This window comes from Phascolarctos cinereus, unplaced genomic scaffold (assembly GCF_003287225.1).
Source record: "Phascolarctos cinereus isolate Bilbo 61053 unplaced genomic scaffold, phaCin_HiC Scaffold_4;HRSCAF=312, whole genome shotgun sequence".
In the NCBI taxonomy this organism is placed as follows: domain Eukaryota; kingdom Metazoa; phylum Chordata; class Mammalia; order Diprotodontia; family Phascolarctidae; genus Phascolarctos; species Phascolarctos cinereus.
In genome coordinates, this window is record NW_027555847.1 from 586,945,151 (window position 1) to 586,967,303 (window position 22,153).

At 37.5% G+C, this 22,153-nt stretch overlaps 1 protein-coding gene across 7 annotated transcripts in view; it reads left to right on the forward strand.

The window, feature by feature from the left end:
• The window catches only part of NDUFAF6 (NADH:ubiquinone oxidoreductase complex assembly factor 6), a 91,700-nt gene that overhangs the window by 36,162 nt on the left and 33,385 nt on the right, over positions 1-22,153 (forward strand). For 5 of the 7 annotated variants that reach the window (XM_020968761.2, XM_020968776.2, XM_078153667.1 and 2 more), the window contains 2 exons: positions 538-594; positions 7,553-7,700. In XM_020968761.2, the coding sequence (XP_020824420.1) occupies positions 538-594; positions 7,553-7,681 (186 nt within the window). In that variant the 3' untranslated portion in view covers positions 7,682-7,700. The other 2 variants (XM_078153666.1, XM_020968771.2) reach the window with 2 other exon arrangements.

Consider the following 22,153-nt stretch of genomic DNA (forward strand, 5'->3'; position numbering starts at 1 on the left):
CTGAGAGGAGAAATTACTTGTCCAAGAGAAGACAAATCATAAGAAATGTCAAAGTTAGTCTGTAGAACCAAAAGGAGTTTCCTGAAACTATCGCCTCTTTTTCTCTGGGTTTTGTAGCTGTAGAAGTTTTTAACTCTAGTAGCATTCATTGATCTCTTTAACAGAAAAGTTTAATTTTCTTTTTTTCACCAGGAAGTGGATAGAAGTTACAAGGTGTGTGAATATAAAAAGACACTTCTTGACAACTGTAGTTGTCCAAAAATGGGTTGCTTTTGAGTGGCAGTGGGTTCCCCAGCCCCAGGGCTCTTTAAGCAAAGGCTATGCTGTCACTGTTTTGGTTAGAGATGTTCTAGGGGGGCTTCTGGATTACTTATAGGTTGAACCAAAGGAAATGTTACTACCCTCCCAGTTCTGAAATGTTACTCTCTGATAGGTTTGTTTTGTGTGGGTTTGGAGCTTTTTGTTCACTTTGAGAGTTATTTACATTGAGGGGAATTTCAGCATCAAGTCAGTTTGCACTCCTTGTTTTTTTTTTAGGCCAGATCCTTCCAGAAGAGTGTTCCTGTGAAAGCATTTCCTGCTTTTCTTCAGACGGTAAGTAGAATAACAGACAGAGCTACAGTACTTAAGGGACTAGGTATATATGATCTTATGTTTTAAAATTACTACAAATTTATGTCTGTAGTGTTGGTTATTTTTGGTTTTTATTTTTCTTTGTTTTCGTAAGTTTTAAGAATGAAGATCCTCTTATGGCATATAAAGAAATAAACAACTGTCTCCCTACAGAATGTTTTAAAATATTGCCAGTTCCTCCTCCTGTTTCCCAGCATTTGGTTCTAGGTTTTCTATAAGGAATTTTTAATATAATACACAGTAACATTCTAATTATTTCACAGATTGCTGTTTTCAGACAAGCTGTGTGTAATGTACCATACGTATATAGTACACATACAGATCATTAGTAATATATAAAATAAGTGTAGAAATCTATAATTTAAGTGTTGAATTATAGTATTCTATTGTGTTTGTTTGAATGGATGTGCAGTTGCATATTGATTGATGAAAGAAGTGGTATAGTAAATGCTGAGCAGTCTTAAATACAGAAAGTCCTCAGCCTAAAGAAAAATCTTTTTATCAATGACATAGATGAAGACTACACTCTTTTGAAACTTGTAAGCAACACAAAGATGGAAGAGATGACTATTATGCTGGGAAATGGAATCAAGATTTAGTAAGATCTGTATTGATAGGTTGGAAAAATAGGATCAGTCTAATACAAGTGTTCTTAACCTGGGCTTCATGGACCCCCAAGGAATTTGGTAGATTTCAGAGGGTCCATTAATTTAGACAGTAAACAAAAAATACATATTTATTTTAATATAATTGATTTCTTTTATAATCCACGTATTTTATATATTTAAAAAGCGTTATTCTGAGAAAGCAGTCCAAGGTTTCATCAGGTTTGTAAAGGTGGTCCATGACACAAAATATTAAGAACTCCTCATCCAGTAGGTAAAATTCCATAGGAATAAATGTAAAGACTTATACTTAGATTCAGAAAATCAACTATATTTAATTACATTGTAGGTTAAGCTTGTTAATACAGAGAAAAGACTGCCGCATGCGATACTCTATCTCCTGTCTCCAGGCCTTTGTGTAGGTCTCATAGCTAAAATGTGTTTTGCTCTCTTGTCTGACTCTTAGAACGTCTTGTCTTATTCAAAGCTCAGCTCTTAACAGCACCTTTTACATGAGACATTTCTTGGTCCTTACAGCTGCTAGTCCCTCTCTTCCCTAATTAAATTAATTTTATATATATAGGGGTGTGTGTATGTAGATTGTAACTCTTGAGGGCAGGGACTATTTCATTTTTATCTTTATATCCTAGTACTTAGCATATACTAGGTGCTTAATAAATGTTGATTAATTGATTGTGAATTAGTTGTGTGAGATAACTTTTAGAAAATGTAGGCTGCATTAATAGAATTAGTGTCTGGAACCTGGAGATAATTATCCTCTTCTGGAACCTGGAGATAATTATCCTCTTCTGCTCTTCTCCTGATTTTGACCACACTAGAGTATTTTGCTTTGTGCTAGACACTGTATTTTAAGAGGGATATTAATAAACTAGGATAGAAACTAGAGGAGGTAACAATAAAGGTTGTGAAGGATATAGAAAGCATGTCCTATTTAGTAAATATTTGTTGAGCTTAATTTAACAGAGATTAAGTTTAAGATTATAGAGATTAAGTTTAAATTTTAAGATTAAGAGATTACAAAGCTAGTAAGTATCTGAGGCAGGATTTGAACTTAGGTCTCCAGACTCTAGGTCCAGTGTACTCTCCACTGAGCCACCTAGCAGCTTACATTCCTTTCATTCATTAATAACAACTCTTGATTTAAATTCTATTGATGTATTTTGTTTTTATATCACCTTCTTTTTGAATTTTTAAAAAATTCTTCTCCTGCCCCTTGCCCAGACAGCCATCCCTTGTAACAAAATATTAAAAAGAAAAGCAGTTCAGCAAAACTAACTTTTCAGTTGAGCCTGACAATATATTTAATATTCCACACTCTTGCAATAAAGAATTGGAGGTACACTTTCTTATTATCTCTTCTTCAAAACCAAGCTTGTTCATCATAAATATAGTGTTTAGTTTCACTTTTTTCTTGTTTTTTTTTCCTATAACATTGTAGTAGTCATTGTATATACTATTTTCCTCGTTAGATTTACTTTATTTTGCATCAGTTCATGTCTTCCCATGCTACTTTGAATTCTGCATAATCATAATTTCATATAGCATAATAATATTCTGTTACATTCATATACCACAATTAACTATTAATTAAGCTCCTACTATGTATAAAACCCTCCACTGAAATCCTGTTTTCTCATTGTGGTAGGAAGGTGGATTCTTGAAGGCTATGTTAGTAAAATGCAAACTCTGGAAGGTTTATTCATTTGGCTGGAAAAGCTAAGCAACAAATGGTTGTTCAGAGACCAGTCTAGTTAATTTTGGAAAGGTATATTACTAGAAGCTTGGCCATAGCCTTCATTAAGTCAGCTATTAAAGTGTAGAGGAATTGTGAAGGAGGTACAAAATACTATACTGTAATACAAAGTATAGTATGAAAATATAGCAAACAATATAGAGTACGATGAGATTTCAAAGGAAGACATCAGAGAGGAGGTAGCACTTAAAGCTGGATCTTGAAGGATAATTGGGAGTTAGATAGGCAGAGGTAGAGAGGAAAGTGCCCTCCAGGTAGAGGGACTGGCATGAACAAAGGCATGGAAGCGAGGCTGTAGGGCATTTGGAGAATTAAATTCCCAGAATCTCAGAGTGGAAGAGACCTCAAAAATCATCTAGTCCAACTAGTAACCGAACAGATTATTTCAGTAAAATCATTAAGAGATAGTCATTCATTCTTGATGACCTTTGATGAAAAGAGACTCACTGCTTCCTAAGGCAGAGACTATTTTGTTCTAAGGATTTGAGGGGGAGGGGCACTATTCTAATGATTGAGAACTTTTTCTTATATCAAGCCCAAATCTGTTCTGTTCTTCTCTGCACTGGCCCTAGAGTCAGAAGATGTGGGTTCAAATCCCATCTCTGACACTTAGTGCCTGTGTCACCTTGTGAAGATCACTTAGCCTCACTTAGTTGCCTCATCTGTAAAAGGGATTTGGATTAGCTAGCTTCTGAGATCTCTTCCAGTTATTTGTATATGATCCTATGAATATCTGCTTATTGCTCCTAGTTCTTCCTCTGAAACCAAACCACAAGCTCATACTACTTTCACATGGCAACCTTTCAGGTATTTGAAAACACCTACTATGTTTTGTACTCCCCACTTGACAGCCTAAAATTTTCTCTTCATCAGTTGCTAACTTCATCAGCAGATCTCCATGTGGCCTCTTTCCCAGTGCAGAGTAGTCTAGTTGGCCTGTAAGTATTGGTTACAGGTCGGGGAGTAGTGAGAGGTGAGGCTGAAAAGGTACGTTGAGGCCAAATAATGAAAGGTTTCATTGATAAATTGGAGAGGGCCATTTCAGTTGAATGAAGTCAGAAGCTAGAGAGGGTGTAGAAGAGAGTGAGAGGAGAAGAAGTGGAGGCACTGACTATAGAATGCTTTCTCGAGGGGGTAGGAAGGAGGGAAGGAGACCTGTAGGATGATAACTAGCCAGGATGGTTGGATCAACTTGTAGGCAGCAGAAAAGGAACAAGTAAATAGGAAAAAATTGAAGATCAGAGAGAGTGTGAGTGATGGGGTTGTAGGGTATGCAATTTACTGGGTAGAATGGGATCAAGGTCAATTGTAGACAGTTTTGTCATGGCAAGGAGAAGGGCTATTTCTTCATCAGAGAGCACAGTTGAAGGAGGAGATAGTAGAAGGAAAATTTTGAGTGATGGGAGATGAAGAGGAGAGAAGAGGGAATTCTTGGTAAATGATCTAATTTTTTATTTATTTTATTTTATTGTGAAGTATGAGGCAGAGTCCTTGACTGAGAGGAGAGATGCTGTGGGAGGCTTGAGGAGAGACAAGGTTTGGAATAGCCACTGAGAATAGGGTAGTGAATCAGTTAGTGAGGAATAGAATGTTTGCCTTACTGTAGTGAAATTAATATAAATTTGTAGTGGGCCAATCAGAATTAGATAATGTAAATTTTTAGAAGGTCTAGTTAGCATGGCTTTGTGATTTCTTATAGCTCTGTTGATCAATAAGTGATTAAAAGCAAAGAAGTGGCTTGTGGGAATCATCTACTGTTGGCTTGACAGGATTGGAAAATAGCACAAGGGGGCAAGGGAATCATGAGGCTGGAGAACAGTGTAGTTGGTTCCCCCTGAGGCTGCGATAGGGAAGTGGGAAGAGGCCTCTGGCAGTGGCAAGTGGAGAATGGGCAACAGAGGTGGTCTATATAGGTACTGAAGTGAGTGTAAGAGGCTGGGAGCAGTAAACAGCGAGTCCAGCTACAGTATCAATTGATTGGAGAGAAGTTCATTGAGGGAGCATAAGATTACTCTTCAAAATTCTCCATTGAGGCTTAGCCTCATGCCAAATGTAGATGTGTTCTGTGAAGGCTCAAGGAAACCTGCTTGGAGCAGGCAGGAGGATCACATGTAGGTATCGGACCAGTGTCAGGAGACCTAAAAAAAGCCCTGGGAACAGCAACTGAGCTGGAGAGCATCTTGGATTAGGGCCCTTCTGGGGTGGGAGACAGGCAGTGACCTCTCCATTCCCTCCCAGGTATCGGACAGAAGAAAACCTGGCAACTTGTGGGGTGGGGTGGGGGGGAGACACAAGACCCCAGTGTGTCCCAGTGTGCATGAGAGGCCAGAGCTGACAGCAGCCCTGGCTCAGGACTGGGCAGGAAGGAGCCAGCAGGGGGCGTAGGGGCCTCTGGTATGCTTGTGTGAAGGAGGATTTTGCTTTAGACTTTTACTTATCTTTTTTAATTTTTTTTGTTTAATATTTTATTTTTCCCCAGTTACATATAAAAACAATCTTTAACATTAGTTTTTAAAATTTTGAGTTCCAAATTCTCTCCCTTCCTCCCTAACACCCTACCCCCACCCCCTCATTGAGAAGCAATTTGATATAGATCATACATGTGTAGTCATGCACAACATTTCCGTAACAGTCATGTTGTGAAAGAAAACATACACCAAAAATAAAAGAAAAGCCTCAAGAAAAAATAAAGAAAATGAAAAAAAGTATGCTTCAATGTGTATTCAGACACCATCGGTTTTTCCTCTGGGCATGGATAGCATTTTTCATCATGCGTCCTTCAGAGTTGTCTTGGATCATTGTAGTGATGAGTTCCACAGCTGATTGTCTTACAATATTGCTGTTACTTTATACACAGTACATTTTACTTTGTACCAGCTCATATAAGTCTTTACAGGCTTTCTGAGAGCACCCTGCTCATTGTTTCTTATAGCACATACCATAACTTGTTCACCATTCCCCAGTTGATGGGCATGAATGAGTCTTTTAGCAGGAATGTAGTCAGGGATAGGAATAAGGACCAAACCTATGATTTCATTGGAAACTCCCAGAAGAAGAAACTCCTACTACTGATGCAGGTTAACATTTTCCCTGCAACTTCTAGTTTTAGAGAATTGTTTAGAACCCTGAGTGATTGACTTGACGGGATCTCACAGCCAGGATTTGGCACAGACAGGACTTCATTCCAAGCCTTCCTAGCTCGGAGGCCAGCTCAGTATCCCCTACACCGGACTGCCTTTCATATCATAAAGTAAATCATCTGTGTTCTTGCTGGGAGAATAAAATATAGTATGTAAAGAACTGGCCTATGAGCCAAGAAGACCTGGGTGGTAGTCCTGCCTCCGATGTATCCTGGCAGCGTGACCCTAAACAAGTCACTTAATCATTCAGTGCCCTAAGGAGCTCTCAAAGACTAAGTTTCAGAGAAGGTGTTGACTTGTATCAGTAAAAGGAGTTTCTTCATACAGGAGTTCCCTCTTCCAAAGAAATCATGGAACTAGCTCCTATCTCTGTCTGACTTTATGATAGAGAAAACCTGAGCCATCTTTCATTATCATCTGTTCTGCCAACTTTTTTCATTGACATAATTGATTGACCTTCAGATTTCATTGACCTTCATCTCACATTTTTTCCCATGACTGACATTTCTCCTTTATTGTTTTTCATAGACTGTAGCATAATTTAGTTATAACAGTGAGGTCAGGCGGCTACTGTGTAGTTATATTGGCATTCACATCTTAGCTGATTATTCATTAAGAGGAACTCCATAAATTGTAAACAAAAAGGTATTTTTGTTAAATTCAAGTTAGCTCTAACTACAGTACTTCAAAATATTCATGACTTAATCATTTTGGGGGTGCTGCCATCAACAAAGATCAGAATCCCTTTATACCTTAGATAGTTTCATGAATTGCTGTGGCAAAAAAACCTTCTAGTGGCCAGCCTGCTGGTGATGAGTATCTTTTGTTAAATTATTTGTATAAGTGGATTTTCCTGAAGTAGAATATAATCTTGAGTGCAGGGAATTTTTGTTGTTGTTTTTGGCTTGTATACCCAAGTACCTACTTTGGTGCCATGCACATAATAGACATTTAATAAAAGAAAAACATATAACTGGTGTTATTTTTACATTTAAAATTTTTTTTATTAATATAATATTTCAGAGAGAAGGGTCGTATAAGGTTCTTTTACCATGGAAACAGTTTTTATCATCATCGTAATAGCTTGCATTATATAGTGCTTTAGGGTTTGCAAAATGTTTTACATATATAGTGCTAACCTTGTGAATTAGATGTTATTATTTCCGTTTTACAGATAAGGAAACTAAGGCTGAGAAAGGTTGAGGGACTTGCCCAGAGTGACCCAACTGTTAAGTGTATGAGGCAGGCTTTCAATTTAAGTCATCCTGATGCCAGGTCCAGCACTATATCCACATTACCTATCTGTCAGTTATAATAATCATTGTGATTTCTCTCAAGTGTCTTTCACATGATTAATGTTTTTAATGTTGTACTAACTAAACTCTCTTCTCCATTTTCAGGTTGCTTTAGAGGACTATTTAGAAAAAATTCAAAGAGTGGATTTTGATGTGTTCCACCCTCGATTACAGCAGAAGAATACATTATTAGCATTGCATCTCTATATTCAGTCTTGGAAAAAAAGATATTAAAATCATTTTATGGTACTGAGATGGCTTACTATTTCCTTGATAATTCAGAAAGATTTAAATGCTATTTAAACATTCCATAGCACCTATTAGTCATCTTTTTGCAAAAACATTAATTTAGGGGCAGCTAGGTGGCACTGTGGATAGAGCTCTGGCCTTGGAGTCAGGAGGACCTGAGTTCAAATCTAGCCTCAGACACTTAACACTTGCTAACTGTGTGACCCTGGTCAGGTCACTTAACCCTGATCGCCTCACCAAAAAGCAAAAAAAAAAATTTTTTTTAATATGAATCACAGTGAAGAAAAAAATTGGAGAGAACCTATAACCTATAGGCTATAACTCTGTAGAATAGTATCACTTATGGCATGAGGCTCCCACAAAATGTTCGTGCTTCTGATGAAAGAACACCTATTGTTGAGTGTCAGTCAGAGCATAGTCTAGTCTTTCTCCCTCGCAGATGAGGAAGAGTCAAAACTACAAACTGAGGGTGCCTCATCCTGCTGTGTGAGGATTGGTTGAAGGGATTTAAATATATTCGGCTGTCTTTGAATATTTGAAGGCTGTTATCTTGAAGAGAGAGGTTAGACTTCTGCATGGCCACTGGGGGCAGAGCTGGAAACAGTGGGCACAGGTTGTGGATTTCAGTTTGAAGGAAGGACAATTTTCCCAGTCATTTGGAGCCGTTGCAAAGTGGAAGGAGCTGCTTTGGGTGTTAGTGGGCTTTGCCCTTGTGGGAGGTTTTTAAGTTTCAGCTGGGCAGATTTTCACTAGTATGGTTGTAGAAGGGATCCCTGCATAAATACAGGCCTGATTAACATAGATGGCTTTCTGACTCTGAGATTCTGTGATCTGACCAGGGAAGGGAGGGGGCTAGTCATGTAGCAAGGGTGCGAGATAGCAGACAGCTCAAGTGCTTTGTTGCTTTAAGTAGCTGTAAGATACCAAAAGAACCAGAGGAAGGCAATCTTAACCCTAACTGGGTCCTCTGAGCAATGGTCTCAAACTCAAGTAGAAATGGGGCCCACTAATCCATGCATAAGGATCACTGCAGGCTACATACTGACTTTGTTTTAAAATGTATTATCTGTGGGGTTTTTTTAATTTTGTTAAATATTTCCCAATTACATTTTAATACAGTTTGGGCTACATTCAGAAGTGTTATGGGCCAGACACCTGTGCTCTGAAGGATTTGCAGAAGGGCATGGACAGGGATCACACAGGATAGGAAGACATGGAGAGATCTCTTAGTGAAGGGAGTACTCACGTAATGATTAAAACACAGTTTCATGTGTCTTCACAAAACAGGTCAGTACTGGAATGAGTAACTTTGGAACTCCTAATTCCTAATCAAATATCCCTACTGTGATATAAACATTCTTTGAATATTTGGAAAAATTATTCTTGTTAAATTATAAAAGACTTAATAAATACCATCTTAAGGTTGTAAAATCAGTGGTTAAATTAAAGAGTGCATGGTCTAATGCCTTGTATAAAGTTGTACTTAGAGTTTTTGACTCTGAGGCAAAAGCATCTCTACATACATTTCAAATACAAACCTCATCTTTTCTTTACTAACAAAAGACTTGTATGGCAGTGATACTTAGATCTTTTCTCTGAAGCCTCAAAGCCTCATTCTCAATAACCTTTTCAAAAGCCTTGTGAAGTAAGTTAGAAATAGGCTTTATACTCATTTTTCATGAGTGAGAAAACATTGCTTTTTTGGTTTCTCTGAACACAAACTTGATGTTTTGAGCTGTTATTCATGACAACATTGTACACTAGGGAAACAGAGTTGGAATATTAATTGTGTTTTATAGGAATAATGGTTTAAAAATTTATCTTATCGTTCTCAACTGTAAAAGCAACAGATGCCCTTTTCTTGATCGTCATTGAAAGGTCATCTATAATATTCTGAGAAGAATAGGTCAGTACTGCCTCTGCATGACAAATGTTGAAGAAATTGCATTCGTGACATTTGAACTGATAAAATTGCACATACATACAAGTATGTATATATACATGCACATATATACACACATGCATGTATACATATATGTACATATTACTACATATACACATACGGTATCTGTCTATACACATATCATTTTATGGCTTACAATGACCTTTAATACGTTTAAAAATAATAGCCAACATTATATAGTATCTGTTTAGTGCCAGACACTGTGCTAAGCACTTTACATATATTATTTCATTCCTCATGATAACCCCAGGAAGTAGGTGCTATTGTTATTCCCATTTTACAGAGGGGGAAACTGAGGCTAACAGTGACTTGCCTAGGGTTACACGGCAAGAAGTATCCAAGGCTGGATTTGAACTGGGGTCTTCTGACTCCAGGCCTAGCAGCACTTTAACCTTTGTGCCCACCTAGTTGCCTTAGAGAATTCTCAATGAATCCTTACAGCAACTCCTGTTATATGCATTTGAAAATATTAACCCCATTTTGCAAATTAAGCAGCTTAGGTTCAGTGAAGTCAAGAGGCTTGCCCAAAATTATACACTAATAAATAACAGAGCTAGAATTTGACCTTAGCTCTAGTGTTAGTCAGCAAACATTTATGAAGTGCCTCCTATGTGCCAGGTAGTGTTCTTTTCACTATAAAAACTATATAAAATATGTATATTTTGTAATATATAAAACTATAAACTCTATGTCAAAACCCTGTATAAAACAACTGCTAGATTAAATTTCTTTAAAAAGTGTCCTTGAGACTTAATTGGTCTAAGAGACTAAGGCTTGAACCATTGAAGTAACCTGTGTGAGAGAAATGAAGGCTTGTCCCTCTGCTTCATAGATGTCTCTGTGCTAGCAGGATCAACAAAAGAAGCTCTGTCCAGCTGAATTGAAGCTGTATCCTTGTTGAATAACCTTTCCATACTGTGGCTAAGTGAACTTTTGGAAGTTAGTTGGTTTCTGAACGTCTTACGTTATATCAGTAACATATCTATACTACCAGACCAGCCTGAGAGGGGCTTAGCCTCCTTAAAACAAGGAAGTGTAAACATGTTTATACTAATCACAACTATAAATTTCATTTTATTTTTGTGACCACAATACCTATGTCAGTGATACTTAGAATCTTTTTTTTAAAGCCCCAGACTACTGTAAAAGCTCTTAAAAGTCCACAAAACTCTGTGAGGTATGTTAGAGGTTATTTTATTAATTGTGGGCAGGTAGGAAAGCTAAAAATTAGAAAGCCTGAAGACTAGATTGGATTTATACAGGAAGCATGGTTGACTTAATATTAGGAAAACTATAGGCTTAGCAGACTACATTAATAACCCGAAACAATAAAAATCACAGTATTATATCAAATGCAGAAATAATTTTTAATAATACCTATTTCTATTTTTAAAAATAGGAATAAATGTGTGATATATGTGATAAATAGTATCTATAACAGGGCTTCTTAACCTTTTTGGGGTCATGGACCACTTTAGCAGTCTGTTAAAGTCTATGGACTCCTCAGATCAATGTGTGTTTGTTCATGTTTGTGTGTTTGTGTGTGTGTTTAAATTCATAATTGAAGGAGATGCTTAAGTTGTGATTTTTTTAATTCAAATTTCTGAACCCCTTAGGGGTCCTGGGCCCTCAAGAAACCCTGAAAGAATCAAAAATCATCATTATATGTAATGGAGAAAAGCTATAGGCCTTTTTAGTATGATCCAAGGTAAAGCAAAGATGTCCATATGCACCGCATTTATTTAGTATATTGCTAGAAATGCTAGCTATAGCAATAGATAAAAATAAATTGAGAGAATAAGCATAGACAAAAGGAAACAAAAATATTAGGGTTTTTTGTAGATGATATGATGGTTTACATAGAGAATCCCGGAGATTCAACTGAAAATAATTGAAATAATTTCAGCAAAGTAGCAGGACATACAACCACTCAAATCATCAGCTTCTCTATATATTGCCAACACAACCCAGCAGAAAGATATAGAGAAATCTCATTCTAATTAGTTACAGAATGCGTAATATATTTGGGAGCCCACCATAGTAGGCATACTTAAGGATTTTAGGAATACAACTATGAAACATTATAGAAATAGATCCAAATAATTGGAACAGTATTAATTGCTTATGTTTGGGCTGAAACAATATGTCAGAAATGACAATGTTACCTAAAAATCACTTAGTGCCATAGCAAAAAACTCCTTATTGGTTATGGAGCTAGGGAAAAAATAAAATTGATCTGGAGGAACAAAAGGTCAAAAGTCTTAAGGGAAATAATGAAAAAATGGAAAAGAAGAGGGCATACCAATCATCTAAAACTATACTACAAAGCAATAATCATTAAAACTATTTGGTGCAGGTTAAAAAATAGAAAAATTTGAACAGATTAAGAACACAAGATAGTTTTCAGTATACCTAAAGATTCCAATTACTGAGGTAAGAATTAACTAGTAACCAAAAACTTAAGAAAACTAGACAACAGTCTGGCAGAAATTAGAGTTGTACTATATATCTAAATAAACTCCAAACAGATACATGACCTAAATTGAAAAGTCACATTGTAAGCAAATTAAGAGGGGAATAGGAAGAAGTACCTTTAACAGCTGACTAGAGGAAGAATTAAATTAGGGAAAAAGGATCACAGGAGGTAAAATGGATAATTTTGAATCGTAAAAAGCTTTTGCACCAACAAAACCAGAAGGGAAACAACTGGGGGGAAAAGCCTTTGTAGGAAGCTTCTCTGGTAAAGATTTGTTATCTGAGATAAAACTTATTCAAATACAAAAGAACAAATGATTTTTCAAGAATATTAACAGCAGGGGCAGCTAGGTGGTACAGTGGATAGAGTACCAGCCCTGGAGTCAAGAGGACCTGAGTTCAAATCTGTCCTCAGACACATAACACTCACTAGCCATGTGACTCTGGGCAAGTCACTTAACCCCAAATGCCTCACGGAAAACAAACAAACAAAAAAACCCCCTCGCAGAAAAAGAATATTAACAGCAACTCTCAAAAGAAAAAAAATGTACATTTTCAACAATTAGATTTTAAAATTCTTTAAATCGCTAATAATAAGTGAAATGAAAATTAAAGTAACTGAAGTTCTACCTCATACTTATTAGTTATATTGGTAAAGATTACAAAAAGGGAAAATGGCGACTGTTGGAAGGAATGTGGGAGAATAGGCTCTCTTAATATACTGCTAATTGAACTGTGAGTTGTTGGAGCTGTGAGTCAATGTAATATGTCCTTTGACCCCAGGAATACCACTATTAGGTTTATACCCCCAACAAAATAAAAATAAACAAAATTAAAAAGTACAAATGTACATATGTACATGTACCAGTTGTTCACTATAGCACTTTTGCTTTCTACAAAGGACTGGAAGCTCATGGGATGCCCATGTGGTATGTGAACATAAAATATTATTATGCTATAAAAAATGAAAGGATAGATTCTGAAAAACCTGGGAAGACTTTTGAATCGATGAAGAATAAAATGAGTACAATCAGGAGAACAATTTATATTATGAGTACAACATTTTAAAGAACATCAGCTTTGAAAGATTAAAGAACTCTGATCAATGCTATAATAAATAAATGATTCCAGAGGATAAAGGATGAAGCTTGCTTTCCACCTCTTGACCAAGAGGTGATGAACTAGAGGTACTGAATGAGTCATACATTTTCAGACATGACCAGTCTGTTTTATATGTCAGTTCAAACTTGGTACAAGTGAGGTTTTAATGCAAAGGTTTGGGATAAAATATTGGGGGAAAGATGGAGACTAGTGATAGCGATGCAAGGAAGGAAGCAAGTTCTTTGTTATAAGGAATGGCTCTCAGGAAGGAAAGAGGAGATACAAGGAGAAATGTAGGTGATGTAAATACAAAAGGTAGTCATGAAACATTTTAAGAAAAAAGGAAGAAAGAAAGATGTTAATGAAATATTTCAAAAATGCACAGAGAACAAAAGGAGGTTCAGAAGGAAGCACAAGTGTCATAACGTGGGAATGTTATACTGAATTGATTATATTATTTAAAAAGCTATTATGCAATCATTCTCAATTTCACATGCAATACTATTAATATTCCTTGTGTTTGGAACTCTTTATGTTTGTTGGTGTTTTTCAAATTCAGAATAACAAAAAATTTAGAAAATAATTTTTTTAAAACCATGAAGTCTTTGATTCCCAGTTTATAATATAGAACAGTAAAATATCTAGATTCATTGACAAGGACCACTCTGATTTTGGTGACCTCAATTTGGCAATTCATGGGATGGAGACTAGAAACTGTGGAAAGGAGAACTGGCGCAGGGAGTAATGAGTTTTTTCTAAGAATTAAGGACCTTTTGTCAGTAAAATTTTGGCAGACCTACTTATGATTATTGTGGACCAGCTTTGGTCTGTGGGGCAATGGTTGAGGTACAATGAACTAATTGACTTATTTTACAGCTGAGAAAGCAAGCACAGAGAGGTGATTTGCTGAAGGTCACACAAAAAGTGGACAATGTGGGACTAGAGCCCAAGTTTCTGAACCCCAATACAATGCTAAATGCAGTTAAGTGAGTTAACATTGGCCTGGGGTTGTGGGGGAACACAGGAGAGAGGATTATATAAGATTTCATTTACCAGTTAAGTTGCTTTGTTGGAAATATGTCCTTAAAGTTACTAAACTGTGCATATCCTCAAGTAGGTGCTTAAGGGCCTCCTTGAAGTTTGGAGAAACACACACACACACTCAGAGCAAATGAAAGGAAATACTATTATATAGTGACATTCAATTCAATAAATAATAAGCATTTGCTATATGCAGAGATCTATACTAATTGCTAGGTGGGATGCAAAGTTTAGACAAGATAGTCCTAACCCCTTGGAGTTTACGATCTAGTAGAGGGATAATACATACATGAGGATAAATATAATGCCCATAACAGAGCATAAGTGCATTTATTTTTTTTTAAGTTTTCTATGAAGTCAGAGGAAGCATTAATGACTGAAGGTAGTCAAGGAAGGATTCATGAAGTAACATTTGAATTGGGTTTTAAAGGATGGATAGAAATTCAGCGTGCAAAGAGGGGGAATAACATTCTAGGCATAGAAAATTTCTGTTTGGACTACAGATATTAATAGGCTCAAAACAGAATCAAAACATCAAGAATAGTTTCAAGGGTGGGAACCTGCAGCCTTGAAGCCACATGTGGCCTGGAGGCCACAGGTTCTGTACCCCTGGTTTAGATAAATTAATGGACGAGGCATCCATAACAGTAATTTAGGGGAACAGAGCTTCTATGGGCTATATCTAACCATTTGATATTAGCGTGATGAAGGAACACCAAGCTATACTACAAAATGTCCACTTGTGCCACTGTCAGAAATAGTGAGCTAGATTTACGGATGATTTTATTCCCTTTCACTCCTGGAGAGCAGGAACAGTAATGCTCCCTTGTATCCTCTCTTAGCATTCCCTATTCTGGGCATGTTAACTTAACATTGCTCAAAGAAAGCACCACATAAGTATCAGCATGTTGAGAAATGATGTTTGAATAAGTTTGCAGTCCTAAGGACATGGGTACTTAAGATATACTTCAGTTAAATTCTAGGAGTTCTGTTTAATGGAAAACTATTTTGTTCTTGAGGCAATTGTCTATGATTACACACACATATGTGTATATGTGTGTATGTTCATACATGCACGCACACAAAGATCTCCCATCGAAGGTAGGCAAAAACCTTACCCTTGGACAATAAACAAGTGAACGAAAGTCACTGGTCCAAATGTAAACTATTTCTTGATCATTCAGTGAGCATTTATTAAGTGCCTACTATGTGCCAGGCATAGTGCTAGGCACTGGGCATTACAATATAAAAGCGAGACACTCCTTGTCTTCAAGGGGCTCTCATTCTAAAATTATTAATTTTTCCAGGTCAGCAATAGGAAAGCTTAAAAATAGAGGAAAAAAATTTGAAGTTTTGAAATGGTTTTAAACTGTAAGTTATTTTATATAATATATAATTACATATTATTTATATAATATGTAATTATAAATAATAAAAACAGAATAAATTCTGTATTCTTTGATGTTTGGTTTTATCTTTACTCTGTTGGACTTTTGGTGTAAGAAGAGGCAAGTAAACTTTTGGTTGGCAGCTATGATGATAAACTGGTTTTGAATCATTATGTTTTGTAGATGTTGGGAGAAAAAAGAAGGCAGGGAGAAGATGTAGGATGATAATAATAATAACTAGCATTTATAGAGCCCTTTGAGGTTTACAAAGTGATTTACATATGTTGCCTCATTTTATCCTCCCAATAACCCTAGGAGGTAGGTGCCATTATAATCTTCATTTTACAGATGAAGAAACTGAGGCTGAGAGAGGTTAAGTGACTAGCCTAGAGTTATACAGCTACTAAGTGTCTGAGGCAGGATTTGAACTCCAAAGCTCTAACCACCTGCCACTTAGAAATTAGAGTCTATTCCACTGATTCTTATAATGGTTGTCAAGTAAGCTGTGGGTTTATAATGTTTGAAGTTCGAATATTGGTTTTGGGGAAAGGCTTGTTTTTAAAAGAAATAGAAAGGTTAAACAAAATCAGAACGATAGCATTCTCTATATTAGTACAAAAATGAAATGATCTGTTTTAAAATAAGCTTTTCTCTCCAGATGGACACACATAGTTGCTTTTTTTTTTAATCTCCAAAGTAGTATATTGCTTAATTAGATGTGAGGCAGAAATAAAGGTGCAGTATTCTTATCTTTATTTGACTTTTTTTTAAGAATTTGATTTATTTTTTCTACAAATGATTTTTTCCTTTGAGTCATCTCATTAAATAGTTCTTTTTGTGGGATTGTGTGTTTCTCCTGTTTAAATCAAGATTAATCTCCCCAGCTGTTTAGTTATATAATGATATCTTGTGTATCTGAGCACAGTTCTGCATAATACACATTTCAGAAAACAAGATCATGAGCTTCTTAGCCTACAGGGCTATCTTAATGTTGCTACAGAAATACTTTGGAAATGCAACATTAAACATGACTCAAAATGCTCTTTTAATTATACTTTGTTTCATTTCTGCCTTGCTGGTTTTCCCCATGTGGGTCTTTTTAAAATCCTGGCTTGCAGTTTTATGGAGAAATTTCTCACTAAACCTCAACCATATGAATAACAATAACAACTGACATTCATATAGCGCCTTTGCCAATTTCTAGGTGAGTTTGTTGGAATCCTGGCTTGGGAAAGGTGTGATAGTGCCATGGCAGAATGGCATACCTGTTTTCTGGCATATTTTCTGTCAACAGCATGGTACAGTGGAAAGGGAGCTGACTTTAGAACCAGAATACCTCTGTTCAAATTTCTCATCTGCAGAATAATAAGGTTAGACTAGATAACCTTTTAAAGTTCTTCTTAGGTCTAAATCTATGAAGATCATATTAACCTATTTATTGCAAATAGTATTATTTTACTGATACTTAATAGAAATGATATTAAAAATATAACTGGCATTGGCAAATGATATTGGGGCAATAATTGCTAATTTTTGCCAAGTGCAAGGACTCATGTATGTGTGTGTGTGTGTGTGTGTGTGTGTGAGAGAGAGAGAGAGAGAGAGAGAGAGAGAGAGAGAGAGAGAGAGAGAGAGAGTTGGGTTAAGTGACTTGCTCAGGGTCACACAGTTTCAAGTGTCTGGTCTGAGAGCAGATTTGAACTCAGGTCCTCCTGAATTCAAGGCCAGCTCTCTATCCACTGTGCCACCTAGCTGCCCCTGTAGCGCAAAGATTCTTAACCTGGGGTCTGTGATTTTTAAAAAAATATATATAATTACAATGTTACAATGTACTTGGTTTCTTTTGTAATTCTATGCATTTTATTTTATGCATTTAAAAACATTATTCTGAGAAAAGGTTCATAGGCTTGCCCGTTAATAACCTCTGTTCTGGTAGCTCTAAAATTAGGGCATCTAATCAACTAAAGTACTAGGTGCAGACTAAAAGTCACCCTAGTGGGTTCCTGAAAATGCAAAGGGTCTAATATTTATTCTAGACGGGGACATGTAACAGTCACTCAGTCAACAGTCTGTGCTATGTGCTGAGGATACAAAGAAAAGTAAAAGAGCTGAAGCTGCTGAACTCACAGTCTAATAGGGGAGACAACTTACAAGCTACTACGTACAAATATGATATGTACAGGATAAATTGGAAATAATCAACAGAAAGAAGGCACATGAATTAAGGAGGATTGGGAAAGACTTTTTTTTTGGGTAGGCAGTGGGGTTAAGTGACTTGCCCAGGGTCACACAGCTAATAAGTGTTATGTGTCTGAGGCTGGATTTGAACTCAGGTCCTCCTGAATCCAGGGCCGGTGTTCTAGCCACTGTGCCACCTAGCTGCCCTGGGAAAGACTTTTGCAGAAGGTAGGATTTCAGCTGGTACTTGAAGGAAGTCAGAGAAGCCAGGAGGCAGAGATGAAGAGGGAGTGAGTTCCAGGCATGGGGGCTAGCCAGTAAAAAAGCACCAAGTTGGGAGAAGGACCAGCAGCAAGGAGGCCACTATCATTAGATTACAGAATGGGTTGAGGGGGATTGAAGGTATAAGGATAATGGAAAGGTAGGGGGGAAAGTTTATGAAAGATTTTAATGCCAAACAGATTTCATATTTGAGGATATTATATATTTGTTTATATATAATATTACATATTTACATTTGAAGATATTATATATATCACCTGGCAGTGATAGAGAGCCACTAAATTTTATCAAGTAGGAGAGTGACATCATTTTGTGAAACAAAATGAAAACACTTTGGTAGCTGAATGGAGGATGGATTGGAGTAGGGAGAGAGTTGTACAACTCTTCCAAGCCATACAAGAACATGTAGGTTGGACCTTAGAGCAAAGATATCAAGTTTTTGCTCTCAGGATTCTAAGAAGTATCACTGGGTGTTTTATCTAATGCTCAAGCCCTCATTCTGTTATGCTCACCAATATCAGTCACCATTGATTTCTGCTAGAACAGTAAGGAGGCCAGTGTCCCTGGAGCACAAAATGCTTGGAAGGGAAGTGAGGTGTAAGAAGACTGGGAAGGCAGGAAGGGGCCAAGTTATGAAAGCCAAACAGGATTTTATATTTGATCACGGAGGTGATAGTGATGCTGTAGAATTTATTGAGTGTGTGTGTGTGTGTGTGTGTGTGTGTGTGTGTGTGTGTGTTGTAACGTGATCAGATCTGTACTTTAGGAAGATCAATTTGCTGGCTGAATGAAGACTGGACTGGAGTGGAGGGAGATTTGAAGCAGAAAGACCAGCTGGCAGGCTGTTGCAGTAGTCCAGGTGTGAGGTGATAAGGGCTGCACTAGGGTGGTGACAGTGTTGGAAAGAAGGGTTATATACAGAAGTAGTTAAAAGGTAGAAAGAACATGACTTTGGGAAAGCCAGGGGGCACAGCGGAGTCAGGAGGACCTGAGTTAAAATCCCACCTCAGACACTTACTGTGTGACCCTGGGCAAGTCACTTAACCCCAATTGCCTCCCTCCTCCCCCCAAAAAAAGGACATGACTTGACACTAGTTGGATATATGGAGGTGGAGCAGTAAGAAAGAGTGAGGAGTCATAAATGAAACCTGGGTTGCAAGCTTAAGTGACTAGGAGAGTGGTAACCCTCCGCTGTAATAAGAAAGTTAGGAAGAAAAGAGGGTTAGGGAGGGAAGATAATAAGTTCAGTTTTGGACATATTGAATTTAAGATATCTACAGGACATTCAGTTCAAGAAGTCCAATAACTTAGCTAGAGATGTGAGACTGGAAGAAAGGAGAGAGGTTAAGGCTGGACAGGTAGATCTGAGAATCATCTGTACAGAGATCATAATTGAAACTGCAGCAGCTGATGAGCTAAGTGAAATAGTATAGAAGGAGAGGAGAAGAGGATCCAGGACAGAGCCTTCAGGGACCTCCATAATTATCTCATGTTGTGAATAAAGATCCAGTAAAGGAGATAGAGAAGGAGAGATCTGATAAGTAGAAGAAGATTAAGGAGAGGGCAATGTCGCAAACACCTAGTAAGAACAGAGTACCAGGAATGGAGAGATTGACAGTGTTAAAGGATGCAGAGAGACCAAGAAGGAGGAGGATTGAGAAAAGGTCATTAGATTTGGCCAATAAGAGATCGTTGGTAGCTTTGGACAAAGCAGTTTCAGTTGAATAATGAGGTCAGAAGCCATACAGCAGAGTTAAGAGAATGAGAAGAGGGGAGGTAGAACCATCCATTGTAGATAGCCTTCTCCAGGATTTTAGCCACAAAGGGGAGGAGAGATAGAGGGGATGGACAGATCAAGTGAGGGCTTTTTGAGGATGGAGGAGATGTGGGCATATTTGTGAATATTCCACTAGCCTCCTAACTGATTTCCTTGCCTCAAGTCTCTCCCCTCCAATCCATCCTCTCTAGAGGTGCCAAAAGGAGATTTCTAAAGTACGGATGACCATGCCATTCCCCTGCTTAATAAGTTCAGTGGCTCCATGTTGTCTGTAGGATCAAATATAAACTCTCCTATTCAGCATTTAAAGCCCTGTTTATAACCTGACTCCAACCTGTCTTCTAGGCGTATACATTACACGCTTTCATGCACCTTTCAGTCTAGCCAGACTGATCTTGCTCTTCCTCACATGTGTCATTGCATCTTCTGTCTCCAAAGCTTTGCGTAGATAGTCAGTCCCCATTCCTTTAATATACACTGTCCTCCCCCTACTTTTTAGGATCGCTATTTTCCTTCAAAGCTCTGTTCAAGGGACATTCTAGATGAGGCCTTTCCTAATCTTTTAAGCTACTAGTAGTACCTCCTCTCATTAAACAAAACAAAACAAACAACCCCCCCCTGTATATTTTAATATGTGTTTTCTATTTATTTATGTAATGAGAATAATCAGGGCCCATGCATCCATCTGCTCTGGCTAGAGCACACCCCATTGAAGCATGTGTGGAACAGAGTTTGGCTCCCACTTCTAGTATTAGTCAAACGGACTTTGGCTCACTATTGAAGGACAAGGTGATTTGGGATGATGCAGTAATCCCTTGGTCCCTGCAGCCAAAGCAAGGGAAGGAGGATGCTTCAAAGAGGACTAGCCACCGAGCTAGGAAGAACTGCCCACTTAAAGCAGACTTTAAAATGAAAAACAACTCTGCCTGTGCTCTTTTTTTCCTTTCTCTAGAATATGTGGCCTAAAACTCTCTTTTAGACTTGGGGGGAGAGTAAGAAAGGGGCTGTGATTTCTTCCACCCTTCACCCATGGCTGCTGATCCATATGGAAGCTAGGGCTCAGCTGAATTTTACCGGGGGCTTCTGGGTAAAGAGTCAGAGAATTTGAGAAAATGTCTGATCCCTTACTTTAAAGGATAGGCTCCATCAGGACTGAACCCAGTATCTGTGAAAGCTGGACCTGGGGCTCCTTAGTGGGAGAAGGTGATGGATGGCCTTAGCCCTTCTGGGCCTAGCAGGTCAGTTGTTGACTTATTTATATACATGGCCTCCACTGAGAATGTGAACTCCTCAAGTGCAGAGATTGTTTCATTCTCATCTCTATCCCCAGCCCCTGACACAGTACATAGCATGAGCATGTAGTAGGCTCTTAATTAAAACTCATTGATTGACTTCATAAAACTCTTCCCATATTTCTCTAAATTTCTCATTTTCATAATTTGTTTTGGTACAACAATGTTCATTACAGTCTTATACCACCATTTGTTTAGCCATTCCTAACCAATGGTCGCATGCTTTTTTCCCCTCAGGTTTTGATACCCCAAATTGCTGCTATGAATATTTTTTATATGCTGCATTCTTTCACTCACTCTTTCTCCCTTCCCTTCTTTCATTTCTTTTGTTTTCTCTTCCTTTCTGTTCCTTTTTCTCCTTCTTTCCTTTCTTCCTTCATTTTCTTTTTCTTTACTTTCTTTCTCCCTTCCTTTCTGTTTTTCTTTCCTTTTCCCTTTCTCTTCTTTCCTCCCTCCTTCTTTCCTTCCTTCCTTCCTTTCTCCCTTCTCACTTTCTTGGGGGTATTTGTTATTTTAGAAAAGGATACCTTATCTACATTTTTTATTATATTCCCATGAGAGAGAGGCATATTTCACCCTACTCCATGTCTGTTTGTATAAACTCGTTTATAGCCATGCCGCAAATAATAGAAGTAGTACAGATGGCATGTGGGTGTAATTTTCAGAATTCCCTTTCTTGCTTTTCCCTCTTTCTTTGTTTCTTTTTTCTTTTCTTTTTCTTTTTTTTTTTTTAGGAAGGAGGGAGGAAGGGAGGGAGAGTGAGAGCCCAGAATGTTATAGTGTTATTCCAGCAGTCTTTGCTCATTGGATTAGGTCAAATCACAGAATCACTAAATTGAAATGATAAAAGCTCAGCTTTGGAATAAAATATACAGGTTATCTAGTCTAATTTGTATCTGAATAATAATCATCTCTATAACTTCTCTGACAAATGGTTATCTGGCTTCTGATAGATTCACA